This window comes from Zea mays, chromosome 3 (genome assembly GCF_902167145.1).
Source record: "Zea mays cultivar B73 chromosome 3, Zm-B73-REFERENCE-NAM-5.0, whole genome shotgun sequence".
NCBI classification, from domain to species: Eukaryota; Viridiplantae; Streptophyta; class Magnoliopsida; order Poales; family Poaceae; genus Zea; species Zea mays.
The window spans coordinates 2,241,606-2,264,905 of NC_050098.1; the positions used below are offsets into that span (position 1 = coordinate 2,241,606).

The 23,300-nt window shown below is 52.2% G+C and overlaps 2 protein-coding genes and 1 pseudogene across 2 annotated transcripts; 1 reads left to right on the forward strand and 2 right to left on the reverse strand.

The window, feature by feature from the left end:
• The first annotated feature begins 6,751 nt into the window (after positions 1-6,751).
• On the forward strand, positions 6,752-8,389 carry LOC103649548 (uncharacterized; annotated as a pseudogene).
• Positions 8,390-12,259: 3,870 nt separating this feature from the next.
• Positions 12,260-14,163, reverse strand: LOC103649549 (cytochrome P450 71A1). The gene is made up of 2 exons (XM_008675268.4): positions 13,141-14,163; positions 12,260-13,002 (listed from the first exon to the last, which is right to left on the reverse strand). The coding sequence occupies exons 1-2, from the start codon at positions 14,107-14,109 to the stop codon at positions 12,379-12,381; spliced, it is 1,593 nt and encodes a 530-aa protein (XP_008673490.1). The 5' UTR covers positions 14,110-14,163; the 3' UTR covers positions 12,260-12,378.
• A 2,049-nt stretch (positions 14,164-16,212) lies between these two features.
• On the reverse strand, positions 16,213-21,357 carry LOC100383766 (uncharacterized). The gene is made up of 8 exons (NM_001318376.1): positions 20,522-21,357; positions 19,348-19,839; positions 18,425-18,511; positions 18,244-18,314; positions 17,881-17,957; positions 17,599-17,740; positions 17,021-17,182; positions 16,213-16,792 (listed from the first exon to the last, which is right to left on the reverse strand). The coding sequence occupies exons 1-8, from the start codon at positions 21,018-21,020 to the stop codon at positions 16,487-16,489; spliced, it is 1,836 nt and encodes a 611-aa protein (NP_001305305.1). The 5' UTR covers positions 21,021-21,357; the 3' UTR covers positions 16,213-16,486.
• Between the last annotated feature and the right edge of the window lie 1,943 nt (positions 21,358-23,300).

Consider the following 23,300-nt stretch of genomic DNA (forward strand, 5'->3'; position numbering starts at 1 on the left):
AGGCGCACAGGGACCGTGGAAGAGTATGCAAATAGATTCCAGGCCCTTCTCCCTCGCGCCGGTCGTCTCGACGAACACCAGCGCGTCCAGCTCTTCACCGGCGGCCTGCTGCCACCACTCAGCCATGTCGTTCGCATCCACAACCCGGAGTCGCTCGCATCAGCCATGAGCCTGGCGCGCCAAGTGGAGTTGATGGAGGCCGACCGGCTGGTGCAGCCTGCACCTCGGGCGCCCCCGCGCGGTCTGCTGTCCGCACCGGCGCCACGTCCAGCGCTTCCAGCGCCCCAGCAGCCGCTGGCGCTCCCTGCACCACCGAGGGCCACCCAGCAGGGCCGTGGCGAGGACAATCAACGGCGCCTCACCCCCGACGAGATGGCGGAGCGGCGCCGCATGGGCCTCTGTTTTAACTGCAATGAAAAGTACACGCGTGGCCACAACCGGTTTTGCAGACGTATTTTTTTCATGGAGGGCGTGGAGATTGAAGACACTAACGACGAGCCTCCGGACGCTGACGGTGAGGCCCCCTGTTTCTCCCTGCAGGCCCTGGCCGGGGTGCCTGTGGCTGACACCATGCAGATCGCCGTCGCGCTTGGTGCTGCCTCGCTGGTCGCCCTCCTCGATTCCGGCAGCACCCACAACTTCATATCCGAGGCGGCGGCGCGGCGCACGGGTCTGCCCCTTCACCAGCGGCCACGTCTCACCGCCATGGTCGCCAACGGCGAGCGCGTGACCTGCGCCGGGGTCCTCCGTGACGCCCCCCTCACCATCGACGGTACCCCGTTCCCGGCCGATCTCTACGTCATGCCGCTCGCTGGGTACGATGTCGTCCTCGGCACACGGTGGCTGGGCGCGCTGGGTCCTATTGTGTGGGACCTGGGCAGCCGGCGCATGAAGTTCCAATTCCAGGGGCGCCCGATATGCTGGACCGGCGTCTCGGCTGCCAGTCCCACAGCAATCAGCGCCACGGTGGCGAGCGAGCAGTTCCTCGACGCACTCCTGGACTCCTTCAGTTCCGTCTTCGCCGAGCCGACCGGTCTGCCACCGCAGCGCGCCCACGACCACCGCATCACCCTGACGCCGGGCGCGCAGCCTGTGGCAGTCCGGCCATACCGGTACCCGGCTGCCCACAAAGACGAGCTGGAACGCCAGTGCGCCGCCATGATGGAGCAAGGGATCGTACGCCGCAGCGACTCGCCCTTCTCGTCGCCGGTCCTCCTCGTCAAGAAGCCCGACGGGTCCTGGCGCTTTTGCGTTGATTACCGCGCCCTCAACGCGCTCAGGGTGAAGGACGCCTTTCCCATTCCCGTGGTCGACGAGCTGCTGGACGAGCTCCATGGGGCACGGTACTTCTCCAAGCTGGACCTGCGTTCGGGGTACCACCAAGTGCGCATGCGTCCGGAAGATATTCACAAGACGGCGTTCCGCACTCACGATGGGCTGTACGAGTTCCTGGTGATGGCGTTCGGCCTCTGCAACGCGCCAGCAACGTTCCAGGCGCTCATGAACGACGTGCTCCGCCCGTTTCTCCGCCGGTTCGTCCTTGTCTTTTTTGACGATATTCTCATATACAGCAAGACATGGGCAGACCATCTTCGACACCTCCGCGCCGTGCTCGACGAGCTGCACCGCCACCACCTCTTCGTCAAGCGTACAAAGTGTGCGTTCGCTGCCCCGTCCGTCGCCTACCTGGGCCACGTAATCTCGGCGGCGGGTGTGGCCATGGACCCAGCCAAGGTGCAGGCCATCGTCGACTGGCCAGCTCCACGTTCGGTACGCGCGGTGCGTGGCTTCCTCGGATTGGCGGGCTACTACCGCAAATTCGTGCACAACTACGGGCCGGTGGCGGCCCCGCTGACCGCGCTCCTCAAGAAGGATGGCTTCGCCTGGGATGACGGGGCGGCTGCGGCATTCGCGGCCCTCAAGGCCGCAGTCACATCTGCTCCGGTGCTGGCCATGCCGGACTTCGCGAAGATATTCATCGTCGAGTGTGACGCATCGTCACATGGGTTCGGCGCCGTGCTGGTACAGGAGGGCCATCCAGTGGCATTCTTTAGCAGACCCATCGCCCCCCGGCATCGCGCTCTCGCGGCCTACGAGCGTGAGCTCATCGGCCTCGTCCAGGCGGTGCGGCACTGGCGGCCGTATCTCTGGGGTCGGCAGTTCGTTGTCAAGACCGATCACTATAGCTTGAAATACTTGCTCGACCAGCGCCTGGCCACGATCCCACAACATCATTGGGTCGGGAAGCTGTTGGGCTTTGACTTCTCTGTTGAGTACAGGTCGGGTGCGACTAACGTCGTGGCGGACGCGCTCTCTCGCCGAAACACCGAGGAAGGTGAGCTGTTGGCTATCTCAGCGCCCCGTTTCGACTTCATCAGCCGCTTGCGCCATGCCCAGGCCATGGATCCCGCCTTGGTGGCTGTCCACGATGAGGTACGCGCCGGCACACGCGCTGCCCCGTGGGCCGTGACGGACGGCATGGTCACATTCGACGGGCGCCTCTACATCCCCGCCGCCTCCCCTCTACTGCCGGAGATCGTTACCGCTGTCCACGCAGACGGCCACGAGGGCGTTCACCGCACACTCCACCGGCTGCGCCGCGACTTTCACTTCCCCAACATGAGGCGCATGGTGCAGGACTTTGTGCGGGCGTGCGCAACTTGCCAGCAGTACAAGTCGGAGCACCTTCATCCCGCCGGCCTGCTGCACCCCCTTCCGATCCCCTCCGTCGTCTGGGCGGACATTGGCCTCGACTTCGTGGAGGCGCTGCCCCGCGTGCACGGCAAGACGGTGATCCTGTCCGTCGTCGATCGCTTCAGCAAGTATTGCCACTTCATTCCACTGGCGCACCCGTACACCGCTGAGTCCGTGGCACAGGCATTCTTCACCGACATCGTCAGGCTGCACGGGGTACCGCAGTCCATTGTCTCCGACCGAGACCCGGTGTTCACGTCCTCTTTCTGGAGTGAGCTCATGAGGCTCATGGGAACAAAGCTACTCATGTCCTCGGCATTCCACCCACAGTCCGACGGCCAGACGGAGGCGGCAAATCGCGTCATTGTGATGTACCTGCGCTGCTTCACGGGAGATCGTCCCCGGCAATGGCTGCGCTGGCTGCCATGGGCTGAGTACATCTACAACACCGCGTACCAGACTTCCCTCCGTGACACGCCATTCCGGGTGGTCTACGGCCGTGACCCACCCTCAATCCGTTCTTACGAACCGGGCGAGACAAGGGTCGAGGCGGTAGCTCAAGAGATGGAGGCAAGGGAGGCCTTCCTCGCGGACGTATGCTACCGCCTCCAGCAGGCGCAGTCCGCACAGAAGCACCACTACGACAAGTCGCACCGGCTGGTAACCTACCAGGTTGGCGACTGGGCTCTTCTACGGCTACGCCAGCGCGCAGCTGCCTCACTGCCGCGCACGGTAGCAGGGAAGCTCAAGCCCCGTTACGTCGGGCCGTACCGCGTCACGGAGTTGATCAACGACGTGGCTGTACGCTTGGAGCTTCCCGCCGGCGCTCGTCTTCATGATGTGTTCCACATTGGCGTGCTAAAAAAGTTTGTGGGAGCGCCACCATCGTCGCCACCCGCCCTGCCTCCGACCATCGATGGTGCGGTGGTGCCGGAACCAGCCCGGGTGGTGCGGGCTCGCCTGGCACGCGGTGTCCGCCAGGTGCTTGTTCAGTGGCACGGCGCGCCGGCCGAGTCTGCGACTTGGGAGGACGTCGACGACTTCCGCACCCGGCATCCAGCGTTCCAGCTCGAGGACGAGCTGGTCTTCGAGGAGGGGAGAGATGTCATGTACGGCCGCCCCTACGTCAGGCAACGGCGTACCCGTGACATACGGCGTGCGCGTGAGCGCGCTGAACACGCCCAAGAGGCAACAGCCGCAGGTTCCATTGGATAAGATATCGGCCAGCAGCAGATCAGGGCGCAGGAATAGCTGCAGTTGCTAGTAGCTAGAAAATTGGAGGGTTGTTTAGAAGATAAGCTCACGGCCAGCAACAGATCAGAGCTGGCCGCTGCTAGCAAATAGGGATAAGTTGTTAAGAAGTTGTTTAGGAAGATAAGTATAGAGAAGAAATAGGAGTTGGTTTGGCTGGCCTGGCTATATATAAAGCAGGCGGTTCTTTTAATAAAGCAAGCAGGAATTATATCCCAAATCTCTCCCTCTCTGTTAAGCCTACGGTTGAGGGGAATAACCTCACCGGAGAAGACGGCCGACGGCTACGAACTGCGTAGCCGCGGTCCGGCCACCCAGGGGCTCGACGCCCTTGACAGGGTGTCTTATGCAAACAGGTAATCTCATTGTTTTATCAGGAGGTACTTACGGGAGGGCACATTTCTGTGTTGTCATCTAAAATATTTGAAACGTGCAGGCAATTGGGTGGGACGGACATGTTATCCATCACATATCCATCCTGAAGATGGTACCCATAGCAGCAAGCCTAGCTCTTGTTTCTTCAGTTATCTTCTTCATTATGTCCTGAACCTACGAAATTGAAGAACAAGCTGTGAGTCCCTCTGAAGAAGCTATGAGTACATTGGAAAGGTTTCAGGAGTGTAGATATTGCCCCGAATACCTCTTTTGGATGTAAGGGGCGGCGGTGAGATGTACCACTTGTGTGGAAGCCAAATTGATCAAGGAAGCTCCAAAACCTGACGGCAACCTCTTGCTTTAATGGTGCTTTCAGTTCCAAGCTACGGGCACCGTTGAATTTCTTCACTTGACTGACGCATAGCGGTGGGAGGTCCTGGAACAAGAGGAATGCTGGGGTTTGTAAGAGCAGCACTATTTCATTGTTCAAGCAAAGTAGGGATCCAGATTGTACTTTTTTCACATCAGGAATGTGCTGAACATGAGAAATTTCCAACCAATAATGTAGCTCAAGTGGGTGACTAAGTGAGCAAATTTGTATGAACAATAAGTTTGCTATGGCTTACCTGGCAATATGAACATGAGGTGAATCTGCATTCTTTCCCGGTGTCCTTCTGCTTGAGAATAATAGACAAAAAAGACAAGGAAGCATGTGATGAGTCATTATGTTTGCAACAACTGTAACGGATATGTTTCTCTGAAATGTGGCAGACAGGGTTCTTGTACCTTGGGTTTCTTGAGGCGGAGGCAGACGAGGTTGAGTATCTTCCCAGCTCGGTGATGTGACTGGGGTGGTAGATGGGCACCGGCAGCTTGATGAAGCCGAAATGCCCTTCGCAATTGTCGAGCTGCGTGGCGCTGCAGCAGTAGGACTCGCAGCTGCCGCCGACCTGCAGGGGCAGGCCCAGGGATGGGTTGTCGTGGAGCTGGCTGCAGTGCGTGATCAGGATGGGATTCTCCACCAGCTGCGCCATGAGCTTCTGCGGGCCAGAGATGATGGGTGTTGTCCATCGGAGAAGAAGATGCATGAGCATGAGCTAACAGACAGCGAGAGTTGATGGAAGAAGACAACATGAAGGGGATGGACGACGACGAGGAGGAGGACGGTGCTTACGATCTCCTAGTTGCTTGCGACGCTGAGCTTGACCCGGCGGATGGAGGCCTCTGGGACGGTCGGGCCAGCAGCTGTCGGATCGTCGCCCTCCATTTCAATGGCGTCTTGTCTGTCCAAGAATCAGCAGACAGGACGGGGTGTGAATTCAGGTGAAGCAGCGAACACGACGATGCAGACGTAGGCAACCAGGCAGAAGATCGAAGAAGAAGCAGATGATGCGGCTTCTAGGTTGTTGAGTGGAGTTGAGTAGGAGCTGGGAATGGGGGAAGGCAGCTAGCGGGAGCAAGATGATCGCTACCCAACCAACAACAGAAGGGTTTCAGTCAGAAGAGGTCTCCTGCTTATATATTCGGGTCGTGTTTGCTAGTCCAACCAACAGAGACCCATGATGCATGAGCCCTGCACTGCATGCAGGTAGAGTCATGCACTTGTGCTTGCACCCATTTTCCAGTCAAAAATGTGAGTAGCTTTGTTCAGCTTTCCTCCGCATTACACTGCAAAAAAGTGTTTCAACATGTTGAAGTGTTCTGCAATTTGCGGTGTGATGGCCGTGGTACAAAAATTACGATTGATTATCTGATCCTTGTTATTTTTAAAAGGGAAAAAAGCTAACAATGTCAGGCAGTCGCCACGCTCCAGCCAGGGCGCGTCCTCTTGGGTACCCGGCCGGAACAGAACTAAGGTTCGATCCGCCCCAAGTGCGTCTTCTACGTCAGGCGCGCGCAACCCACGCAGGCAACGCACGACGACTACCACGACACCGGCCACTCTCATCAACACGGCCACGCAGGCCGCTGCTCCAAGGACCATCGCAGCGGGGCGGGGGGCGATGGCGGCAAGGCGTGGGAAAAGGCACGCCTCATTGCAGCGGCGCCTTGGCCGCTGGCCGATGTTCAGGCGACGGCCGACGGCTCGCCAAGTGCTCATGAAGAAGCTCGGCTTCATGGAGGACGAGGACCGTGCTGCTGTGCAAGCGCCAAGCAGCGGAGCAGTCGAGCAGACAGCACGCCGGCCCGACCCATCGGCTGCCCAGTCGTCGACGCCGACGCTGCCATCGCTACCTCAAGCCCTTCTCATGCCCCTGCCTATAAAATCCCCTTCCCTGTCCTGTAGCAGGCACGCACCGCACGGCACACGGATCAATTCAAATCCAACCCCCAAAACCAACCGCCTCGCGCCCTCGCCACCCTCCCATCCCCCATCTCCCAAGTACTGCAGTCAGTGCAGCCGCATCGCCTCACGCTGCTCGCGCCAGACATGTCGGCGGCGGAGTCGTCGTCGCGTGCCCGTCAGGAGGCGGAGTCGGAGGCGGAGGCGGAGCCGCCGCAGCGCCGCTGGGTGGCCCTCGTCTCCATCCCGGTTATCCTCGCCAGCGGGGATGAGCGTGCCCGGTCGATGCTGGCCCACGCCACGAACGTCGAGCTCGACCTCCACGACCCTCCACAACCCTCCTACCTGCTGCTGCACCCCAGTATCGTCGGCCTCAAACCCGTCGCCCAGCAGCCGTCCGTCTACATCCTCGCGACCGACGGCTCGGGCAGCCTCGTCTTCCGCGTCACCAACCACGGCAGCAACGGCCCTGACGAGGACGACGTCATGTACTTCTGCGACGCGCACGCCCGCAGGGCCATATCCATGCCCGCGGTCCCCTACTCCGATCTCCGCGTCGAGGCACGGCCTCACCGCAGCCGCAGCATCGGCCTCATCGCCGACCCCGACCCGTGCCGCCGCGGCCACTAGTCCACTACCTGGTGGCGCAGCTCTATCCGCGCGACTCGGTCCTCCTCGGCGACAAGCTGCTCTGCTGCTCCACCGCGACGTTCCAGTGGTTCGTGAAGCCGCTGCTCACCTCCGCCACGACGCGCATGCGCAACCCCAGCGCCGATACCGGAGTAGTCGCGCACGCCGGGCGCCTCTACTGGCTCGCCCTCGCCTACGGCGTCTTTGTCTGCGACCCCTTCGCCGACACCGCGCACCTGCGCTTCCTGGCGCTGCCCGCGGACTGCGATTTGGGGGAGAAGCCCTACCGAATCAACCGCGCGTACGTCGCGCAGTGCCGCCGCGTCGCGCCCAGCGAGGGCCAGCTCCGCTACGTCGAGATCCGGGGCCTCTCCTACGAGGCGTACGTGGCCCCCGCTGTGGCGCCTCCGCCGGTGCACCCCACCGTCTGGATGTGGACGCTCGTCGACCCGGAGGCGACGGAGCCCTGGAGGTTCGAGTATGAGGCGCCCTTCGCCGAGGTCTGGGCGCACGAGTCCTACGCCGCGGCCGGGCTGCCGCACGGGGAGGTGCCCCACGTCGCTCTCGTCGACCCCGACGACCACGGCATCGTCTACTTCTTCCAGGGCTCCAAGTCCAAGCTCTTCGGCCTGGACGTGCGCGCCAGACGAGTCGTCTCCTGCGAGGAATGCTCGGTGCGCGACGACCTGAAGATGAAGGACTGGAACTCCCGCCCCATTGTCGATGCCTGGGAGGTGCCGCCACCCTCGCCTCCCTGCAGCGAGCTTTCTTCGCCATCTCCTCAAGGCAGTGACGGTGACCTCCTTGCTCTAATAACTGCTGCTTCTTGTTCTAATAACCGCTTGCTCCGATTCATTTGTTAACTGTTGACCACCACTGATAAACATAAATATATATGTTTGAATGTATTGCAATACGATTACAAGTCCGAAGCCAAATCAGATATACTATATCCTGCATGCATGAGCAGCATATGTATATTCCAATCATGCATGCAAACCAAACCAGCTAGCAAAGCATTGAATCGATGTTGAATCGCTGATGCCTGTGTTTGCTTTGCACGCAGAACTTGCCCCCGTCGCCAAGCGGGTGATAGAGATATTGAGGCTGATGAGCGACACGGACGACGACGATGGAGGATATGCGACGATATGACCATCTCCTCTCGCGGGCGGTCCATTTTGTTTCTTCCCCGTACGGCCGTACTGTACCTCGTCGTCTCAACATCTCGTTCTGAATAGATAGATTAGTGTTGTTCTTGAATGCTAAGGAATCTTCATCTCCATACCACAATAGATCGAACAAACAAGCTTGGGTTTGGGTAGGCTGTACGTTCTGTTTGTAAAATTGACCTGTGCTGTGCTGTGCCCTCTGTTTGCAAAATTGACCTGCATTTGCTAATGCAAATGGAATTTAGTTTTGGACATTTGGTCCCTCTTGTCCTCTTTGCTTGTTAACTGTTCTGTTGTGTTCACCGTAGTTGTGCTAGTTCAAAGAAAGCATGCACGGTTACCACTTACCACACATCGCCTTCTCGATCCATGCACAATACTGACAAGTATAGATGCTTTTGTCTGAAACACCAAGTCCGTTCCGTTTTTGTCAAGTTCCCTGTATGTATTAGTTCGTGTGATGCCACGTAGGTCAAAAAATATAGAAAACACAAATGAAAAGGTATCAGTTTGTAAGAAGCAATTAACATCCTTGTGGTCGGCAGCTCAGCCGACCCTGGGGTCAGGCGGTCAGCAGCTCTAATTTCCCACTGACTATATTATAGATGACCAATAAACACGAAACCCGTGAGCCCGGCACGGCCCGTTTAGAGAATCTCTAAGGTCGTTAAGCTCGCTTTTTTCACTAAATCGTGCTTACCGGTCCGTTTAGACCCGCTGTGTGCCGGGCTCGAACAGAAAAACGAGCCCACGAGCTTAAACAGTCCGGTCCAGTTTTCTAACCGTGCCTGGCGAGCCGGACCCAAAACAGACCGGATCGCTTCGTGTTGTGACAACGTCAGCTTCGTTGGTCAGCTTCTCCATCTTCAGTGCTGGTGAGCTTGTGACGTCTCTTGTATTGTTGCTGACATGCTCGGTCAAGTCGCGGCTGCCGCCGTTGTTGCCGAGGACGGCGGCGCGGATCTCGGCCTGCAGCCTCTGCATCTTGTCGAGGTGGTTCATGAGCTCCGCCATGGCCCATCCCAACACCGTGAGTATCGGTGCCGGCAGCAAACACGTCCTGCTCAATGCTCGTGCACCGCATAAATGAACATTATTTCGTTTTCCTTTTTTAGAAAAAAAGAGAAAAATGTCAAGATATTTTTTATTATTACAAAATCATGACGATTACACAAAGAAAGATACGGAGTATTATGTACTAAAACTAATAGTTAGTTGGCTAAAATTTATTAGTGTAATTAGCTAGCTAACAAATAACTACTTAACTATTAACAAATTTACTAAAAATAGCTAATAGTTGAACTATTAGCTTGTGGTGTTTGGATGTCTCAACTAATTTTAGTGGCTAACTATTAGTTTTAGTGCATTCAAACACCCCCTACCAAGATGATTGCCTTGATGTTGTCCATGTCGAGCCGGAGCCCGGCGTCGTTGTCCATCTCGTTGACATCCAACAACACGTCCACGACATCCCAGTGATCGTCGTCGTCGTTGTCGGCAGCTCCAGGGCCAGGGCGGCGGCTACGGCGCTGGTCCGCGATGACCCGCTCGAGCAAGCCGTTGTCTTCTTATGAATGGGATTTTTGCCACTCACAATGTTGTCTTCTTGTTATAATTACCACTGTGTCTATGAATTATGGGTCCAGTTGGGTCTATGAAATGTGGGCCCGATGGCAATTTTACAAACATGTTTTTGCTGATGGCAAATATCAGAATCTCTCTCATCTTATATAGTCTTTTACATGCAGGGACACAAATTATTACGCACTATGTTGATAAGACTAGATTCTGGGAAGATTCTTGGCTCCTTGAAACTCCTCTTGCTATATCTAAACCAAATTTGTTTGACATTTGTTATGACAAAAAATCTTGTGATTGATGTCTTTAAGAAAAATGCTCAGCTTGATTTTCAGGAGACGGTTAAGAGATGATGACAGGAAAAACTGGGCCAAAATTCTTGAAAAACTTCATATGTTTGAATTCCAGGAGTTGAGTGATGATATTAAATGGAAATGAGGTAATAAGAAAGAATTTACTGTGAAAACTCTTTATGATAACATTGATAGTAACAACTATGGTTCTTGTTTTAATCATATTTGTAAAGAGAAAATTCCTCCAAAAATCAAAGTCTTCATGTGGTTTCTTGAAAACAATGTGTTGTTAACTAAAGAGAAGTTGATTATTAGAAATTGGACAGGTTTAAGCAAGAAGGAACTCCAGGACTTGTTGCATGATGGCGCGAAGCTCCTGTTGAAGGCTGCCAATGCAAGGATCAGTCCGCAGACGCCGAGTGAGGATGGTGGCCCTGAGAAGCTAGTGAGTTGGATGGTCTTTGAGTCTCTTGTGGGGCTTCTGATGCTCAGTGTTTTCTGTTTCTGACTATGAGTGAACACTGGTTGGGAACTTAGCTTTTATGTTTGTATTTCTCGTCTGTTTCGTTTTCAGAACAGCTTTCAGTTTGTGGGTGTGACCTGAAACAGGTCGGTTTCTGGTGATGTGTCCCTTCTAGGTTTGGTCCTGGTGCTTATCTAGATGTGGATAAAACAGTTATATTTCTGTTATGAAAGTAATAGAAATGGAGTGATCTCCTTTCGGAAAAAAAATCTTATATAGTCTTTTAAAATATCTAGATATTTCAAGAATGTCCTGACACGTGCAAACTGGTGGCCAACAAAGAATAGTGAGTTTCGATGTGTTAACTTTTTTTTGACAACAAACATGGATTTATTTCAATAGCGTCGAGCAATTACATATTGCAGTGCTTCCCTCAATGGACACCGATGAACATGAACCCTGTTGGTACAGGTGATTGTCAAAGCCGTGGGCTACACTGGTATAGCTTGAAATGGCTGCTTTAAGGTTGGAAACGAACTGAGCAGCTCTGAGCCGAGCTCGAGACGGCTCGCAAGCCTCGAGCTTATTTTCTAGCCCTAGCCTGCTTTGCAAGCAACTATGCAATTATGTTGTATGAATGTTGAGGCAAACGTCGCTGCACCACTCCTCATCCAAAAATGGAGATTTCATAATAAAGGGGAGATGTTTCTATATGATCGTAAAATTTGATTCTCTCTAGTGCTTTAATATCTTCCTTTTCGATGTTCTATTCTAAAGGGGTACGTAGAAGTTTATAGGAACACGACTCATATTAAATACCAAAACCATAATTTCAATTTTTACCATAAATATTTTCATTTGGTATCAAGCCTTATATAAAAACTATTTGTTGTTGCTAAGTAGTATTTGGACAAGGGAAGTTTTAAAAAGGGGAGACAAATAGAAAGAAGTTTTAAAGGAGGGAATGTCATCCTATTTTGAGAAAATGGTCCAAGAACAGGAGAAAGTGGATTACATAGTTAGAGGATGCTTAAGTACATAATTCTACAATATGAGTACATTTTTCATGGGAAAGAAAGTTTTCTTTTTAAATTATCTACATGTGATATCTTTTAGCATTACATAAATCTTGTGTTTGCATTTGTATCCTAACAAATAGATTGCATTGTATATTTTGGTTTATTAATTTGTTGTGTTGTCATCCATTAAAGAAAAGAAGAATATCATAAGAAAAATGGACCGATGAGCATTTGATAGTAGAGTTTTGATGTTTTATGGTCAACATAGCCGTTTAGATTGACATTATTTGCTAGTGTCTTTGGCTATAATTTAAATGATGCAACTTAATTTGGGTGAAGGTAAAGTAGCGATCGATATGATTTGTGTTGTGCCAATTTGGCTCATAATTAAGAAAGTATTGGTGTTCGGTATTGTATAGTAGACTTTAGAGAGACCAGAAGCACTGGGGCTCCGGTCTCAGATCTCGTGCGCACGGCTGCAGCCACACCACAGATCAGAGTGTGAGCAAGTTCATAAGCACTTTTATTCAACTCCCTAATCTCGTCTCTGGAAGAGCCCTAGACACACACAGAATATTCATTTCAGACAAACTGCACCACATCACATGGTAGATCGATCTTACTGAGGAGACCATGCCTTAGCAACCAAATACAGGGGCGCCTTGCGCCGTACCGACAGCCCGTTCACCTCGTCCATCTCCAGCTTCGCCGCCACGCCGGCCGGCAGCTCCCAGTCGAAGTGGTACAACAAGCTCGCCAGCGCCAGCTCCATGGTCGGCACGGAGAACCCCACCCCGGGGCATCCTCGCCTCCCGGCGCCGAACGGCACGGACCTGAAGTCCTGCCCGGGCATCAAGTAGTCCGCCGTGAGGTCGTCGCCGGCGAACCGCTCCGGCACGAACTCGTCGGCGCGCTCCCACGTGGCGGGGTCCCGCGCGATGGCCCACGCGTTGACGATGACGCGGGTGCCCGCTGGCACGTGGTAGCCGAGCAGCTCCGTGTCCACGGTCGTCTCCCGGGGTACGAGGAGCGGCAGCGGCGTGCGCAGCCGCAACGTCTCCTTGATGACGCACCTGAGGTAGCGCAGCTCCTCGAGGTGGTCCTCGGTGACGCGACCGCCGCCGCCGACGGCCGCGCGGACCTCGTCCTGGACCTTGCGCATCTCGCGTGGGTGGTTGATGAGCTCCGCCATGGCCCATACCAGCGTCGTGTAGGAAGTGTCCGTGGCGGCGGCAAACATGTCCTGGATGTCATGTCATACATGCAATTCATTTTCGGTTATTATATTATGTAGTAGGCTATTACACATCGACAGATCATTCATGATTCATGAATCATGAACATACCATCAGGCATGCATGCACGTATATTTTCTGCGTACCAGGATAATGGCCTTGATGGCCACGTCGTCGAACGTGGCTCCACCGGCGTGCGCCTCGTCCTCGTTCACGTCCAACAGCACGTCGACGAAGTCCCGGTGATCGTCACCACCTTCACGGTGGCCGCCACGGCGCCTCCGGCGGTGGTCCGCGATCACCTGTTCCAGGAAGGCATCCATCTGCGCGGACGTGCGTGCGGCCTTGGCGTCCAGCCCCATGAGCGCGTCAACCCAGGCCAGCCAGGGCACGAACTCCCCCACGGTGACGGTCCCCAGGAGCCCCTCAAAGTCGGCGAACAACTTCGCGAGCTTCTCGCCGCCGCCGTCGGGACCGTCGTAGTAGCCGATCCCTCCGAACGCCGCGCGTGAGATGATGCCGTTGGTGTAGGAGATGATGTGGGCGGTGAGGTTGACGGCGGGCGCGCCGCCGCGGCGGACGCGGGCGAGCATCGCGGCGACCTCCTGCTCCCGGGCGTGGCGGAAGGAGCTGACGCGGCGCTGGCTGAGGAGGTGGAGCACGCAGACGCGGCGGCCCTGGCGCCAGTGCTCGCCGTAGGGGACGAAGGCCACGTCGCGGCCGTAGAGGAGGCGCTCGGCCATGCGCACCCTGGGGCGGCTCGCGAACGCCAGGTCGCGGGTCTTCATCACCTCCTGCGCCGCGGCCGCCGACGACGCCACCACCGTGGGCACGCGGCCGAAGCGGAGGAGCATGACGGGGCCGTGCGCCTGCGCCATCGCCCACAGCTTCCGGTGCGGCAGGGGGCCCAGAAGAGGCAGGTGTCCCAGGAGAGGAAGGCCCCGAGGCGACGGCGGCAACCGCCGGCCTTCATCGCCGCCGTACGGCGTCTTCCTCCCGGTGGAGAGGAAAAGTAGTAGGCCGGAGAGGGGGGCAATGAGCAGCAGTGCAAGGAACGCTGAGACGTCCATGTCAATGAGAAGCCAGCAGAGAGACTGGGGTAGGGGCAGGGACATAGAAGGATGATCAAATCACAAGTGGCCGCCGGAAGATAGAATTGTGTAGATGATTGGATGAGGTCGTGACAGTTTTGGCTTGTGGAAAGTGAAGGTGGGTTGCCACTTGCCACACTGCTCTGTTAGATGGCGACAGCGGACAGGAGAGACGATAGATATTGACAACGAACACAATCCTTGCCATTCAGAGAACTGATAAACGACGCATATTTTCCAAGGTCATCATCAGCTCGGCTCCAAAGCAGCCCCATGGCCCGATTTTTTTTGTTTTTTAGCCATTTTTTGACAAAAATTTATAATTAGACTCTCGGAAAACTTATATGCAGATTTGGATCCGATACGAGGTAACACAGCTCGTCGTCATAGGCTATGTCGCCGAGCTCTGACGTGGCGCTAACGGCTCCCTGAGGCTAGGGCTGACCTGGCGTCGGCGCGACGCCGACGCGGCCTCGTAGCTCGGCGCCACAGATCTTGGCGCCGAGCTACGGAGGCCTATAAAACAGCTGCGCTACTGGCCGAAAAAAAAGCTCATCTCCCCTCAATTCAAAACTTCGTCAAAAGTTGTTGTATTCAAAGTTTCGAGTTGCAACACTTCGTAGACTAAGGTATGGTGTCTCACTGATTCGTTTTGTATATTGTGTTATAATTTTTCGATTATTAGTTTCCAATGTTGCTCCTAGAATATATAGTATAGTTAATATGATATCTACATTTGATTTGATAGTTTGCGTAGTCCGATTATAAAGTCTAATAGGTACAAGTGTTAATTATAATCGTTTCTTAGATGAAAGACATGTACCGGGAGGCGTTGTGGCAGAAGAGAGGTCGTCCTCGGGAGTTATATCCGGACGTATCTAGTAAGGATGCTCATGTTCCTCCTGAACTTCCTGTGCCTAACTGTGACTGTGGCAGACTGGCTTGGGTATGTCAATTCAAACATCAAGAGAATTTTGCCTCACCTGAAGACGGCTTTAGCCTTGGGAGAAGACTCCGCCTCGCCCGAGCTCAGCCTCGACCAACTGCCCTGGCAGCAGCCACCAACTCTCCGCAAATCTCGTAGGAGACAATCCGGCGACTGTTCTAACCACTTCCTACACGACAGCATGCCCTGGCGTAGGTTCGACCATGGTCTCGGGAGGAACCTCTGCCTCGCCCGAGCATGGCCTCGGCCTGAATAACATCGACAAAAGGACGCCCGACGCCACTAACCACAGGAACTATAGGGTTGGTGACAAGTCTGCTTTACGCCATACAGAACGACTTACCATGTGTTTTTTACCACACTTGTCACTATTCCAACAACTATGACTTGAACAACACATCCACAAGGTAGGCTCGGGTACGCGTCCGAGTCCCCGATCCAGGCCTCGGCTCTCTGCTCGGTCAAGATGCGAGATACAGGGGCTAGACGCCCTCCCCCATATCAAAGTCAATCGCAAGTACAAAGGCCACTCCGGCAGCCATGCTGCTACAGGGGCTCAGGCTCGCCTCCTCTCCTCAAAACGATAAACATGGGCGCTCCAGGGATCCCTCCTTAAGGCTATAAAAGAAGGAGAACACTTCACGAGTTTTTGGCTCCACGGCCGATATTGTCACTTGCCTCAATCATCTTCAGAGACTTGGTCACTCCCTCAATCATTTACTCGATATATGTGCAGAGTGAAGTTTCAGAAATTGATTCTTTTGTGCATGGGGGATATATATATAGCAAATTCTAAGAGTACCCAGCAGCTTATGGTCGCAGATGATTTCGCCGTTTTCCGATCGATGCGACGTCCAAGCATCTCTCCAAAAATGCGAGACCGCATGAGCAGTCCTCTGATGGGCGGAGAGCTATACAACACATATCCATTGCGCATAATATAATACGCATCTGATAGCAGATACGTATGCTGCTGGTCATAGCCTATATAGATAGATGAGTGTTGGCTTCTCTATCGACCATACCTCCCTGTGTGACCAAGGTCCACAGTAACATTGATCGAGTCCCGTGTGTCTGCATTTGCTATCGCTGTCACTATGCCATTTGTCCATCAAGCACGCGGACGGCTCAAACTCCTCGACGCAGTGACGCAGCAGCTGCTCATTCCCCATGTCGATTTCGTGCAACACTGAGTATACTCATAATATACGAATAGCCAATAGTAATCAGTTCCTAAAGAGTCGGTGAATTTATACAGAGATCGCATGCATGAGACCAGTGTACCCACCAAGAGAATCACACACACAAAAGAAAAGAAAGCAATCATGAATCTCTCAGTAGTCCCGCCTCCCGGCCACAGGTCAGCTATCAATTAGACATGTACGTAGCGATGTCGAGAGGACTAGGATCTACAGATGCATGCGCGGGGGCCGTAGGCTGGGCACGCCTCACGCCTCACGACGCTGCCTGCCGTCTGTCTTCACGCTCCTCGCCGGTTCCTCCGCCGCCGTCGCCGTCGCTGCTCGACACCGACACCGACGGGTTCTCCCCGTGCTCGCTCGTCGGCGTCTGCGCGCTGCTGCTCTGGAGCCCGCTGCCGCCCAGCGCCATCTTCCGGAACTTCTTCAGGTCCTCCTTGTACTGGCTGGTGTCGTAGTCGGACGTCGAACTGCCGTACGACCCCACGAACCGGCTGTGCCCGGGCCGCACGCCCTCGTTCAGGTCGTCCAGAGATACGTCGCCTTCCAGCGCCCGGACGACCTGCGTGGATCAGGCAGCCACCCATCGTCGATGTAACAGCAAACTAGATTAGTCAAACAAAAAAAAAACAATGCAGCATTGTTCTGATCAATCAAGCAGATAACAATAGTATACACAGGTTAATTAAGCTCTGTCATACTGAAAACCTGAATCGGTGTTGGCACCTCTTATTTGTTATTCCTACCGAATAACTGAAACTAGACAGAGAATAGTTGTTCACTTGTATACCTGACCCATCCGTGGCCGCCGCCGTGAAGAATGCCGGACGCATGCAGCTGCGCAGGCTATCATCCTCGCCATCTCATTATCATTGTACTCACTTCCCAGCCGGGGGTCCACTAGAGCATCATGATTACCATCCTCAAATGCTTTTATCATCAGAGGCCTTGCCTGCCGGAGAAACAGATCAATATAGTGAAAGGAAGGGGCACAAGTTTAGAGTAAAATGGCGAGAGGAGGGATTCTTCCTCTGTAGTTTACACGATCATTGTGGACATCACGAGATGAATAGTTAAAGAAGTCTAGGAAATCCATACAACCCAATCAAAAAGAAACAGAGGACATCATTGTATCTAGGATAAATAAGATGTATATTTTTTTTTATCTGTATGAAAGGTAAAGCATGCAGCTGTTAAATACAGACCTCAATAGTCGATAATAACAATGATATCTAGTCACAAGAATCACAGTAAGTATTGTCAGATGAAAGACCCTTTTTTATAGGATAAGTGGAAGGAATGAGTTGACCCTGTTAGCCGCAGTACTATGTACTGAAGATTCAGTTTACTTCTCCATGCACAGCTTACCCAGTCAACCAGGTTGTCGTCCGCTTGTCTTGAATTTACAGGGCGCCGCCCAGTTATTAGCTCAAGAAGCATTACTCCAAAAGAGAAGACATCTGATTTCTCAGTGAGCTTGCCAGAAGCAGCATACTCAGGTGCTAGATACCTATGAGGAGTAAGAGATTTAACACAGCAATTTGTTACGGTATACCCTGTATGTCTATTGTGTACACAGATAACACTGATGGGTCTTCTGTTTTTGAAACAATGAGATGAGATAATATTACACCGTAAGACTGAACGTACCCAAATGTGCCCATCACTCTGGTTGAAACGTGGGTGTTTGCATCAGAAGTGAATTTTGCAAGTCCAAAATCTGCCACCTGTAAAGAAAACCACTTAGCAAATTACACCAGCACATATGCTTGTGATAGTAAGTTAGTAGGTTTACATCAACTATTTAATGAGGACTTGGTAATAATTATCCATCTGTTTGTCAAAACATTATGTCATCTGAATGTGATCATCTCAACTAGAATTAAAAGCTTAGCGTAGTTCAATTGCATACAAGTTTCTAGTATAGTGTCATTCAAGGAACAATGACATGCCCATGGAGAAATTACGTTACTCCTTAGGGGAAAAAAGGGAAGCAGAGAAAGTAGAGTATACCTTAGCTTCAAATCTTAGATCGAGAAGAATATTTGAGGCCTTTATGTCACGATGAATAATCTTAGGATGACCTATGAAGTTAAAGTAGAATAAAATCAGTATAGACTAGCTACACGCCTATCCATCCAAAAGCGAAAAAGAAAGCTCAAAGCATAACAAGTAGCTATGGCTGTGAGCTCACAATCTTCATGAAGATATGCCAATCCCTTCGCAGAACCCAAAGCAATTTTTAGTCTTGTTGGCCAATCCAAGGTTGGTCTGCCTCTTCCTGAAACAGAAGAGAAGATAACCCTCAGAAAGTGATCAAGGAACAAAAAACAAACAAGATGCATGTGCGTCCAAACAAAATGTTCAGTATTTATATCAAAAGTGATCGACAAACTATCAGGGTCTGAAATCATATTCCATCTTTAGCATGAGCTCAGCCATTGCGTTGAATGGGACATCTTTTTGCCTCTTCTAATACTCTTAACAATTTCAGAAACTGGATGAAAATATGGCATAATTCAGACTGAAGAAAAGAGTAGCATTAAAATTAATAGCTTCCATGAATGGGTTTATTTGTGGCTACTGTTATGGCTTGACGAAGTTTTTGAATATATAGGAGAAGCATGTGGCTATAATGAACTTCAAAAATCAAAATTCCTATAAAAAAAAGGCATACCCAGTGTCGTACACTTCCAGCATTGTGCGGGATCTGAAGAAGGGTATCTTTAAACGCCAAGTCTTACCCGCATAATAGACGGTAGGCTCTACCGCTGCACCAGTTCTTATAGTACTTAATTATTCTGAGCAAGCAAAAATATATCCCTAGCATACATCTTGTGTTCCTCTGGTGAAGTGAAATGGAACGATAATTTTGGAAAAAAAAATCTTGTATATGTGTACCTTAATTTCCAAAGTTTTCCATTGCAAACCATCTGTATTTTACTAGGATGCTTTAGTAGTGTATGACGGTACATGTACTAGCTACGACAAAAGTGGCTGCTAAATATAGAAAACAGTATTACATAGGAATAATTTCTAAGGTGCCTTTGAGAGACTATACAAAGCGTTATGAATGAGAGGAAGTAATTACGGTGCAGAAACAGGAAGAGAACATACCATGTAAGTGGAATTCCAATGTATTGTTTGGAACAAACTCGTAGACGAGCAACCTGTGGGCTCCAGAAATGCAATAGCCAACCAAGGATACAAGATGCTTGTGATGTACTCTGCTGATAATCTCAACTTCAGCCTGGAACTCGCGCTCTCCCTGGCCACTGCCATCTCTTAACTGCTTAACGGCAACCTCTGTGCCATCTGGTAGCACTCCTTTGTGAACAAACCCAAAACCTCCTTGCCCCAGCAGATTAGCGTCAGAAAACCCATTCGTTGCTGTCATCAGCTGCTCGTAAGTGAATGTGCTCCTTGAAAAGCTAAGGGCAGTGCCAGGCGACAGCGCAGGGCGGCTCTCACCACCCGAGTGGTTCGAAGCGGAACCACTGCTATGTACGTTATGCGGAGGCGGCGGAAGGGTAGGATGTGAATTGATCTTGATAACATGATCAGGGGGTGGTGGAGGGGCGTTATGCTGCCAGCTTTGGTGCTGATCCCCTGAAGCAAGAGAGCAGTGACTTAAAAAGAATGGCGGAGAAAAAAAATGCACATGAAAACTATTCAATGCAGAATAAAATGAAGAAACTCTTGTGAAAGAAATAAACTAGACGCATTCACATGATGATGGTATACATAATAGGAAACCCAGAATTGAAATAAAAACCATTCCGTCGTGACTCGACTGCCCCCCCTCCAAATAAAAGTTAAGTACCCATGTTGAGTGCTGTCAGTCTTATGCTGTGAAAATTCACCGTCTTGATTATGCAGATTGCAGTAGAACACGGACGAGGATCCACATCATCAAATATTCCATACTAAACGTCTAAACCTACGCCCATGAACAACACGTGACACCAGTCACCCACATTCTGCGACAAAACTCCAAAAGAAAAATTAAAAAAAATGGCCAGTGTTTTTTTAGTCACACACGTGACATACATGCCGCCAACACCAGGAGAATCCACAACTCGCACGCACCAAAAAAAAAATCCTCGAGAGAAGCAAAACCACATTCACTTCACATAGTGTTTGGTTCCCTTTTCCCTTACTAAAGTTACAAGAGATATTTGAATGTTAGTTAGAAAAATTAAATGTAATTTAATACCGTATATAAATAAGGATGATATCATAAGACGAACCTATAACCTATTAATGTAAGGCAGAGGCAGCGGCAGCTCACCTTTGTGCGGAGGCGGCGGCGGCGGCGGCGGGTGGCCGTAGTAGTGCAAGAGGTGGGGCGGCGGCGGCGGTGGCGGGTGGTGGCGGTGCCGCCTCCGGCTCCTCTTGTTGCTCCTGAAGAGGCAGAGGCAGAACAGGCAGCCGAGGAGCAGCACGGCGAAGCCGCCGACCGCGATCCCCACAACGACGGACGTGGTAAGCCCCGACCCAGAGGAGGAGGGCGTCGGCGGCGAGGCCGAGGCCGGCGTCGCCCTTCCGGGCGCGGGGAGCGCGGCCGCGTTCGGGGACACTGGGGCGGGCGGCGTCCCTGGCGGCGCCGGAGAGTCGGTGGAGGGCGGCGCGGGAGCGGTGGGGGGAGCGCCTGTCGGCGTCGCGGGCGTCGGGGAGGAGGAGTTGGACGGTGCTGGCGGCAGCGGCGGCGGCGGCGCGGCAGTGGGCGAGGCCGTACCGTTGGGCGGCGCGCCGGGCGGGGAAGTGGCCGGCGGCGGCGACGTCGACATCGCGGCCGGTCCCGCGCGTGCTTCCTCGCTGCGCACTCGTATCGTACTCGTACGGTGCTCGGCGAGCTAGTGGTGCGCTGCTCGCTTTTTTTGGTGGCTGGTGGGGGTGGGGAGGGGAATTGGGAGGCCTGCGCCTGCGCCTGCTTGCTCGGTCGGACGGGAAGGAATGCGACCCGTGCCGGCCCGGGCCGCGAGAGGAGAAGGGGATTGTTGGAGTAGGAGCGCTCGCACGGCTGCACCTGCTGCCAGTGCCAGCCAGTGTGTGGCTGGGGCGGCGGCGGGAGTAGTGGAGTCTACTGGTGCTGGTGCGCGGGGTAGCCGGACCCGGACGCGAGCGACGTGACGAGGAATAATAAAAGCGCGAGAGAAATCGGCTGAGGACGAGGAGGGAGGCCCGCCCGACTGCGTTGGGATCGCCAGTAACGGAAAGCGTCACACGGCGGGCGGCGCTGGCGTTCACGCACGCCCGGGACCCCGGCCTACCCGCGCGCTTTCCGGAGTACTTGCTAATCATCATGATACAAATCTTTCTTTACAATTCGTTTAAACTATTAATTAATTTTAATTTAAAATGAATATAAATAGAGTCTCATTCTAATCCAATTTAGTCCATAAATTAATTTGTAGCCCATTATCATGGCTACGCCCCCTCCCACGTTCTCCTCCACGCTTAGAGCAGTATCAATAACATAGCTTACAGTGTTCTCATATTACACATGGTCAATTAAAAGCTAATAACATAACAATACATATTGTATATGTAATACTCGTTTTGTTTGTAAATATATGACATCACTGACTTTTTTAAAAAAATAACCACTCGTCTTATTAAAAAAATAATGAGTTATCGTTTTTTGGATTTATTTTATCACTTAAGGCAGTTTGTGCTTAACTTAAAATTTATATGTTGAATAAATATTTTGAATAAGACGAGTTGTCAAAGTTTTTGAAGAAAAATAAAGGAGTGTCATATATTTATGAATGAATGTAGTACTTTGTTCATCTCTTATTCGCACAAACGATCTGCTCTAGAGCCGTAGGCCCTAACCTGACCGTATAGTGTGTGTTTATCTTTTGTGCCAATAATACTGCTCTCTCCGTTTCTTTTTAGTTGTCGCTGGATAGTTCAATTTTGCACTATCCAGGGACAACTAAAATAAAACGGAGGGAGTATATCATTATTAGCCGAAGATATCATATGTCATTGCAAACTTGGAATGCGTGCTAGTCATTAATTAACATGTGTGGGCGACATCCCAAAATAGGGCTTGTGTACGTGGATATAAAGATCTTGCTGTAGATACGTGCCATTAATATAATAGATTTGGCGTGTCAATCTGATGTCGTCCTCTGGTAGATACCACACACCTACACACACATCGCGCGCGACTTTGTTGCACCACGTATGGGTATGGCTAGCTAGCTTGCTGCTTAATCTATCTGATTGGCTGATCGATCGGCCGTGTTGCTGTCAGGAGGCGAGACTTTTTTTTTTTTTTTGGATCGCGATCTTGCTCAAGCTGAGGCCGATAATGGATGGAGTATTGATGATGCGTCGATGATCGTTGCATGCATGCATGTTTAATGTGTTGCTGCTTAATCTATCTGTTTAATGGATGTGTAGACAACACCGAACCGACCGCACCGCATGCACCACAACCACGTTGCACAATGCTTCTGTTTCGCTTGCAAGCTACTCCGTACCGTACCCTGCCGTACACTGAGGGCGGCAGCCGGCTGCTAGTAATGAATGTCATGTTAATTATTTGGACATCCAGCCAAACAAGCTACATTACTTTGAGGCATGCACTGCTACTAACATGCATGTGGTGTGGAGACCAAAATATCACTCGTCATGACCACTAGCTGCCCCATATATCACCATATTTCAAAGAGAATGCATACATACAGTAATGCTTGATCGTGCTTGAGGATAATCTGTCGATATATCAGATCAGCTGATTTACCATCACACTCTCTATTTCAAATTTCACTACAGCGTAAAACGGTGCTTTGCAAACCATATGTATGTTATGCTGGACAGAGCTATATAATTTATATTTTTTAAAAGATTATATGTATGCTAGCTCTGAACATCCCCTTGGCGGCTGGTTGTCGCTTTCGCCATCCTGTGGCGGCCCCCATGCGATCGAGTGGCTGGCCGTGCATCGATCCCAACCTCCCAAATCCACATCGATCACGCGGCTAGCGAAATCCTTCTAGCTTCGATCGTGCAAGCGCTAGCTGTATCCTAATCATCTATCTTTCTCTGCATCATAT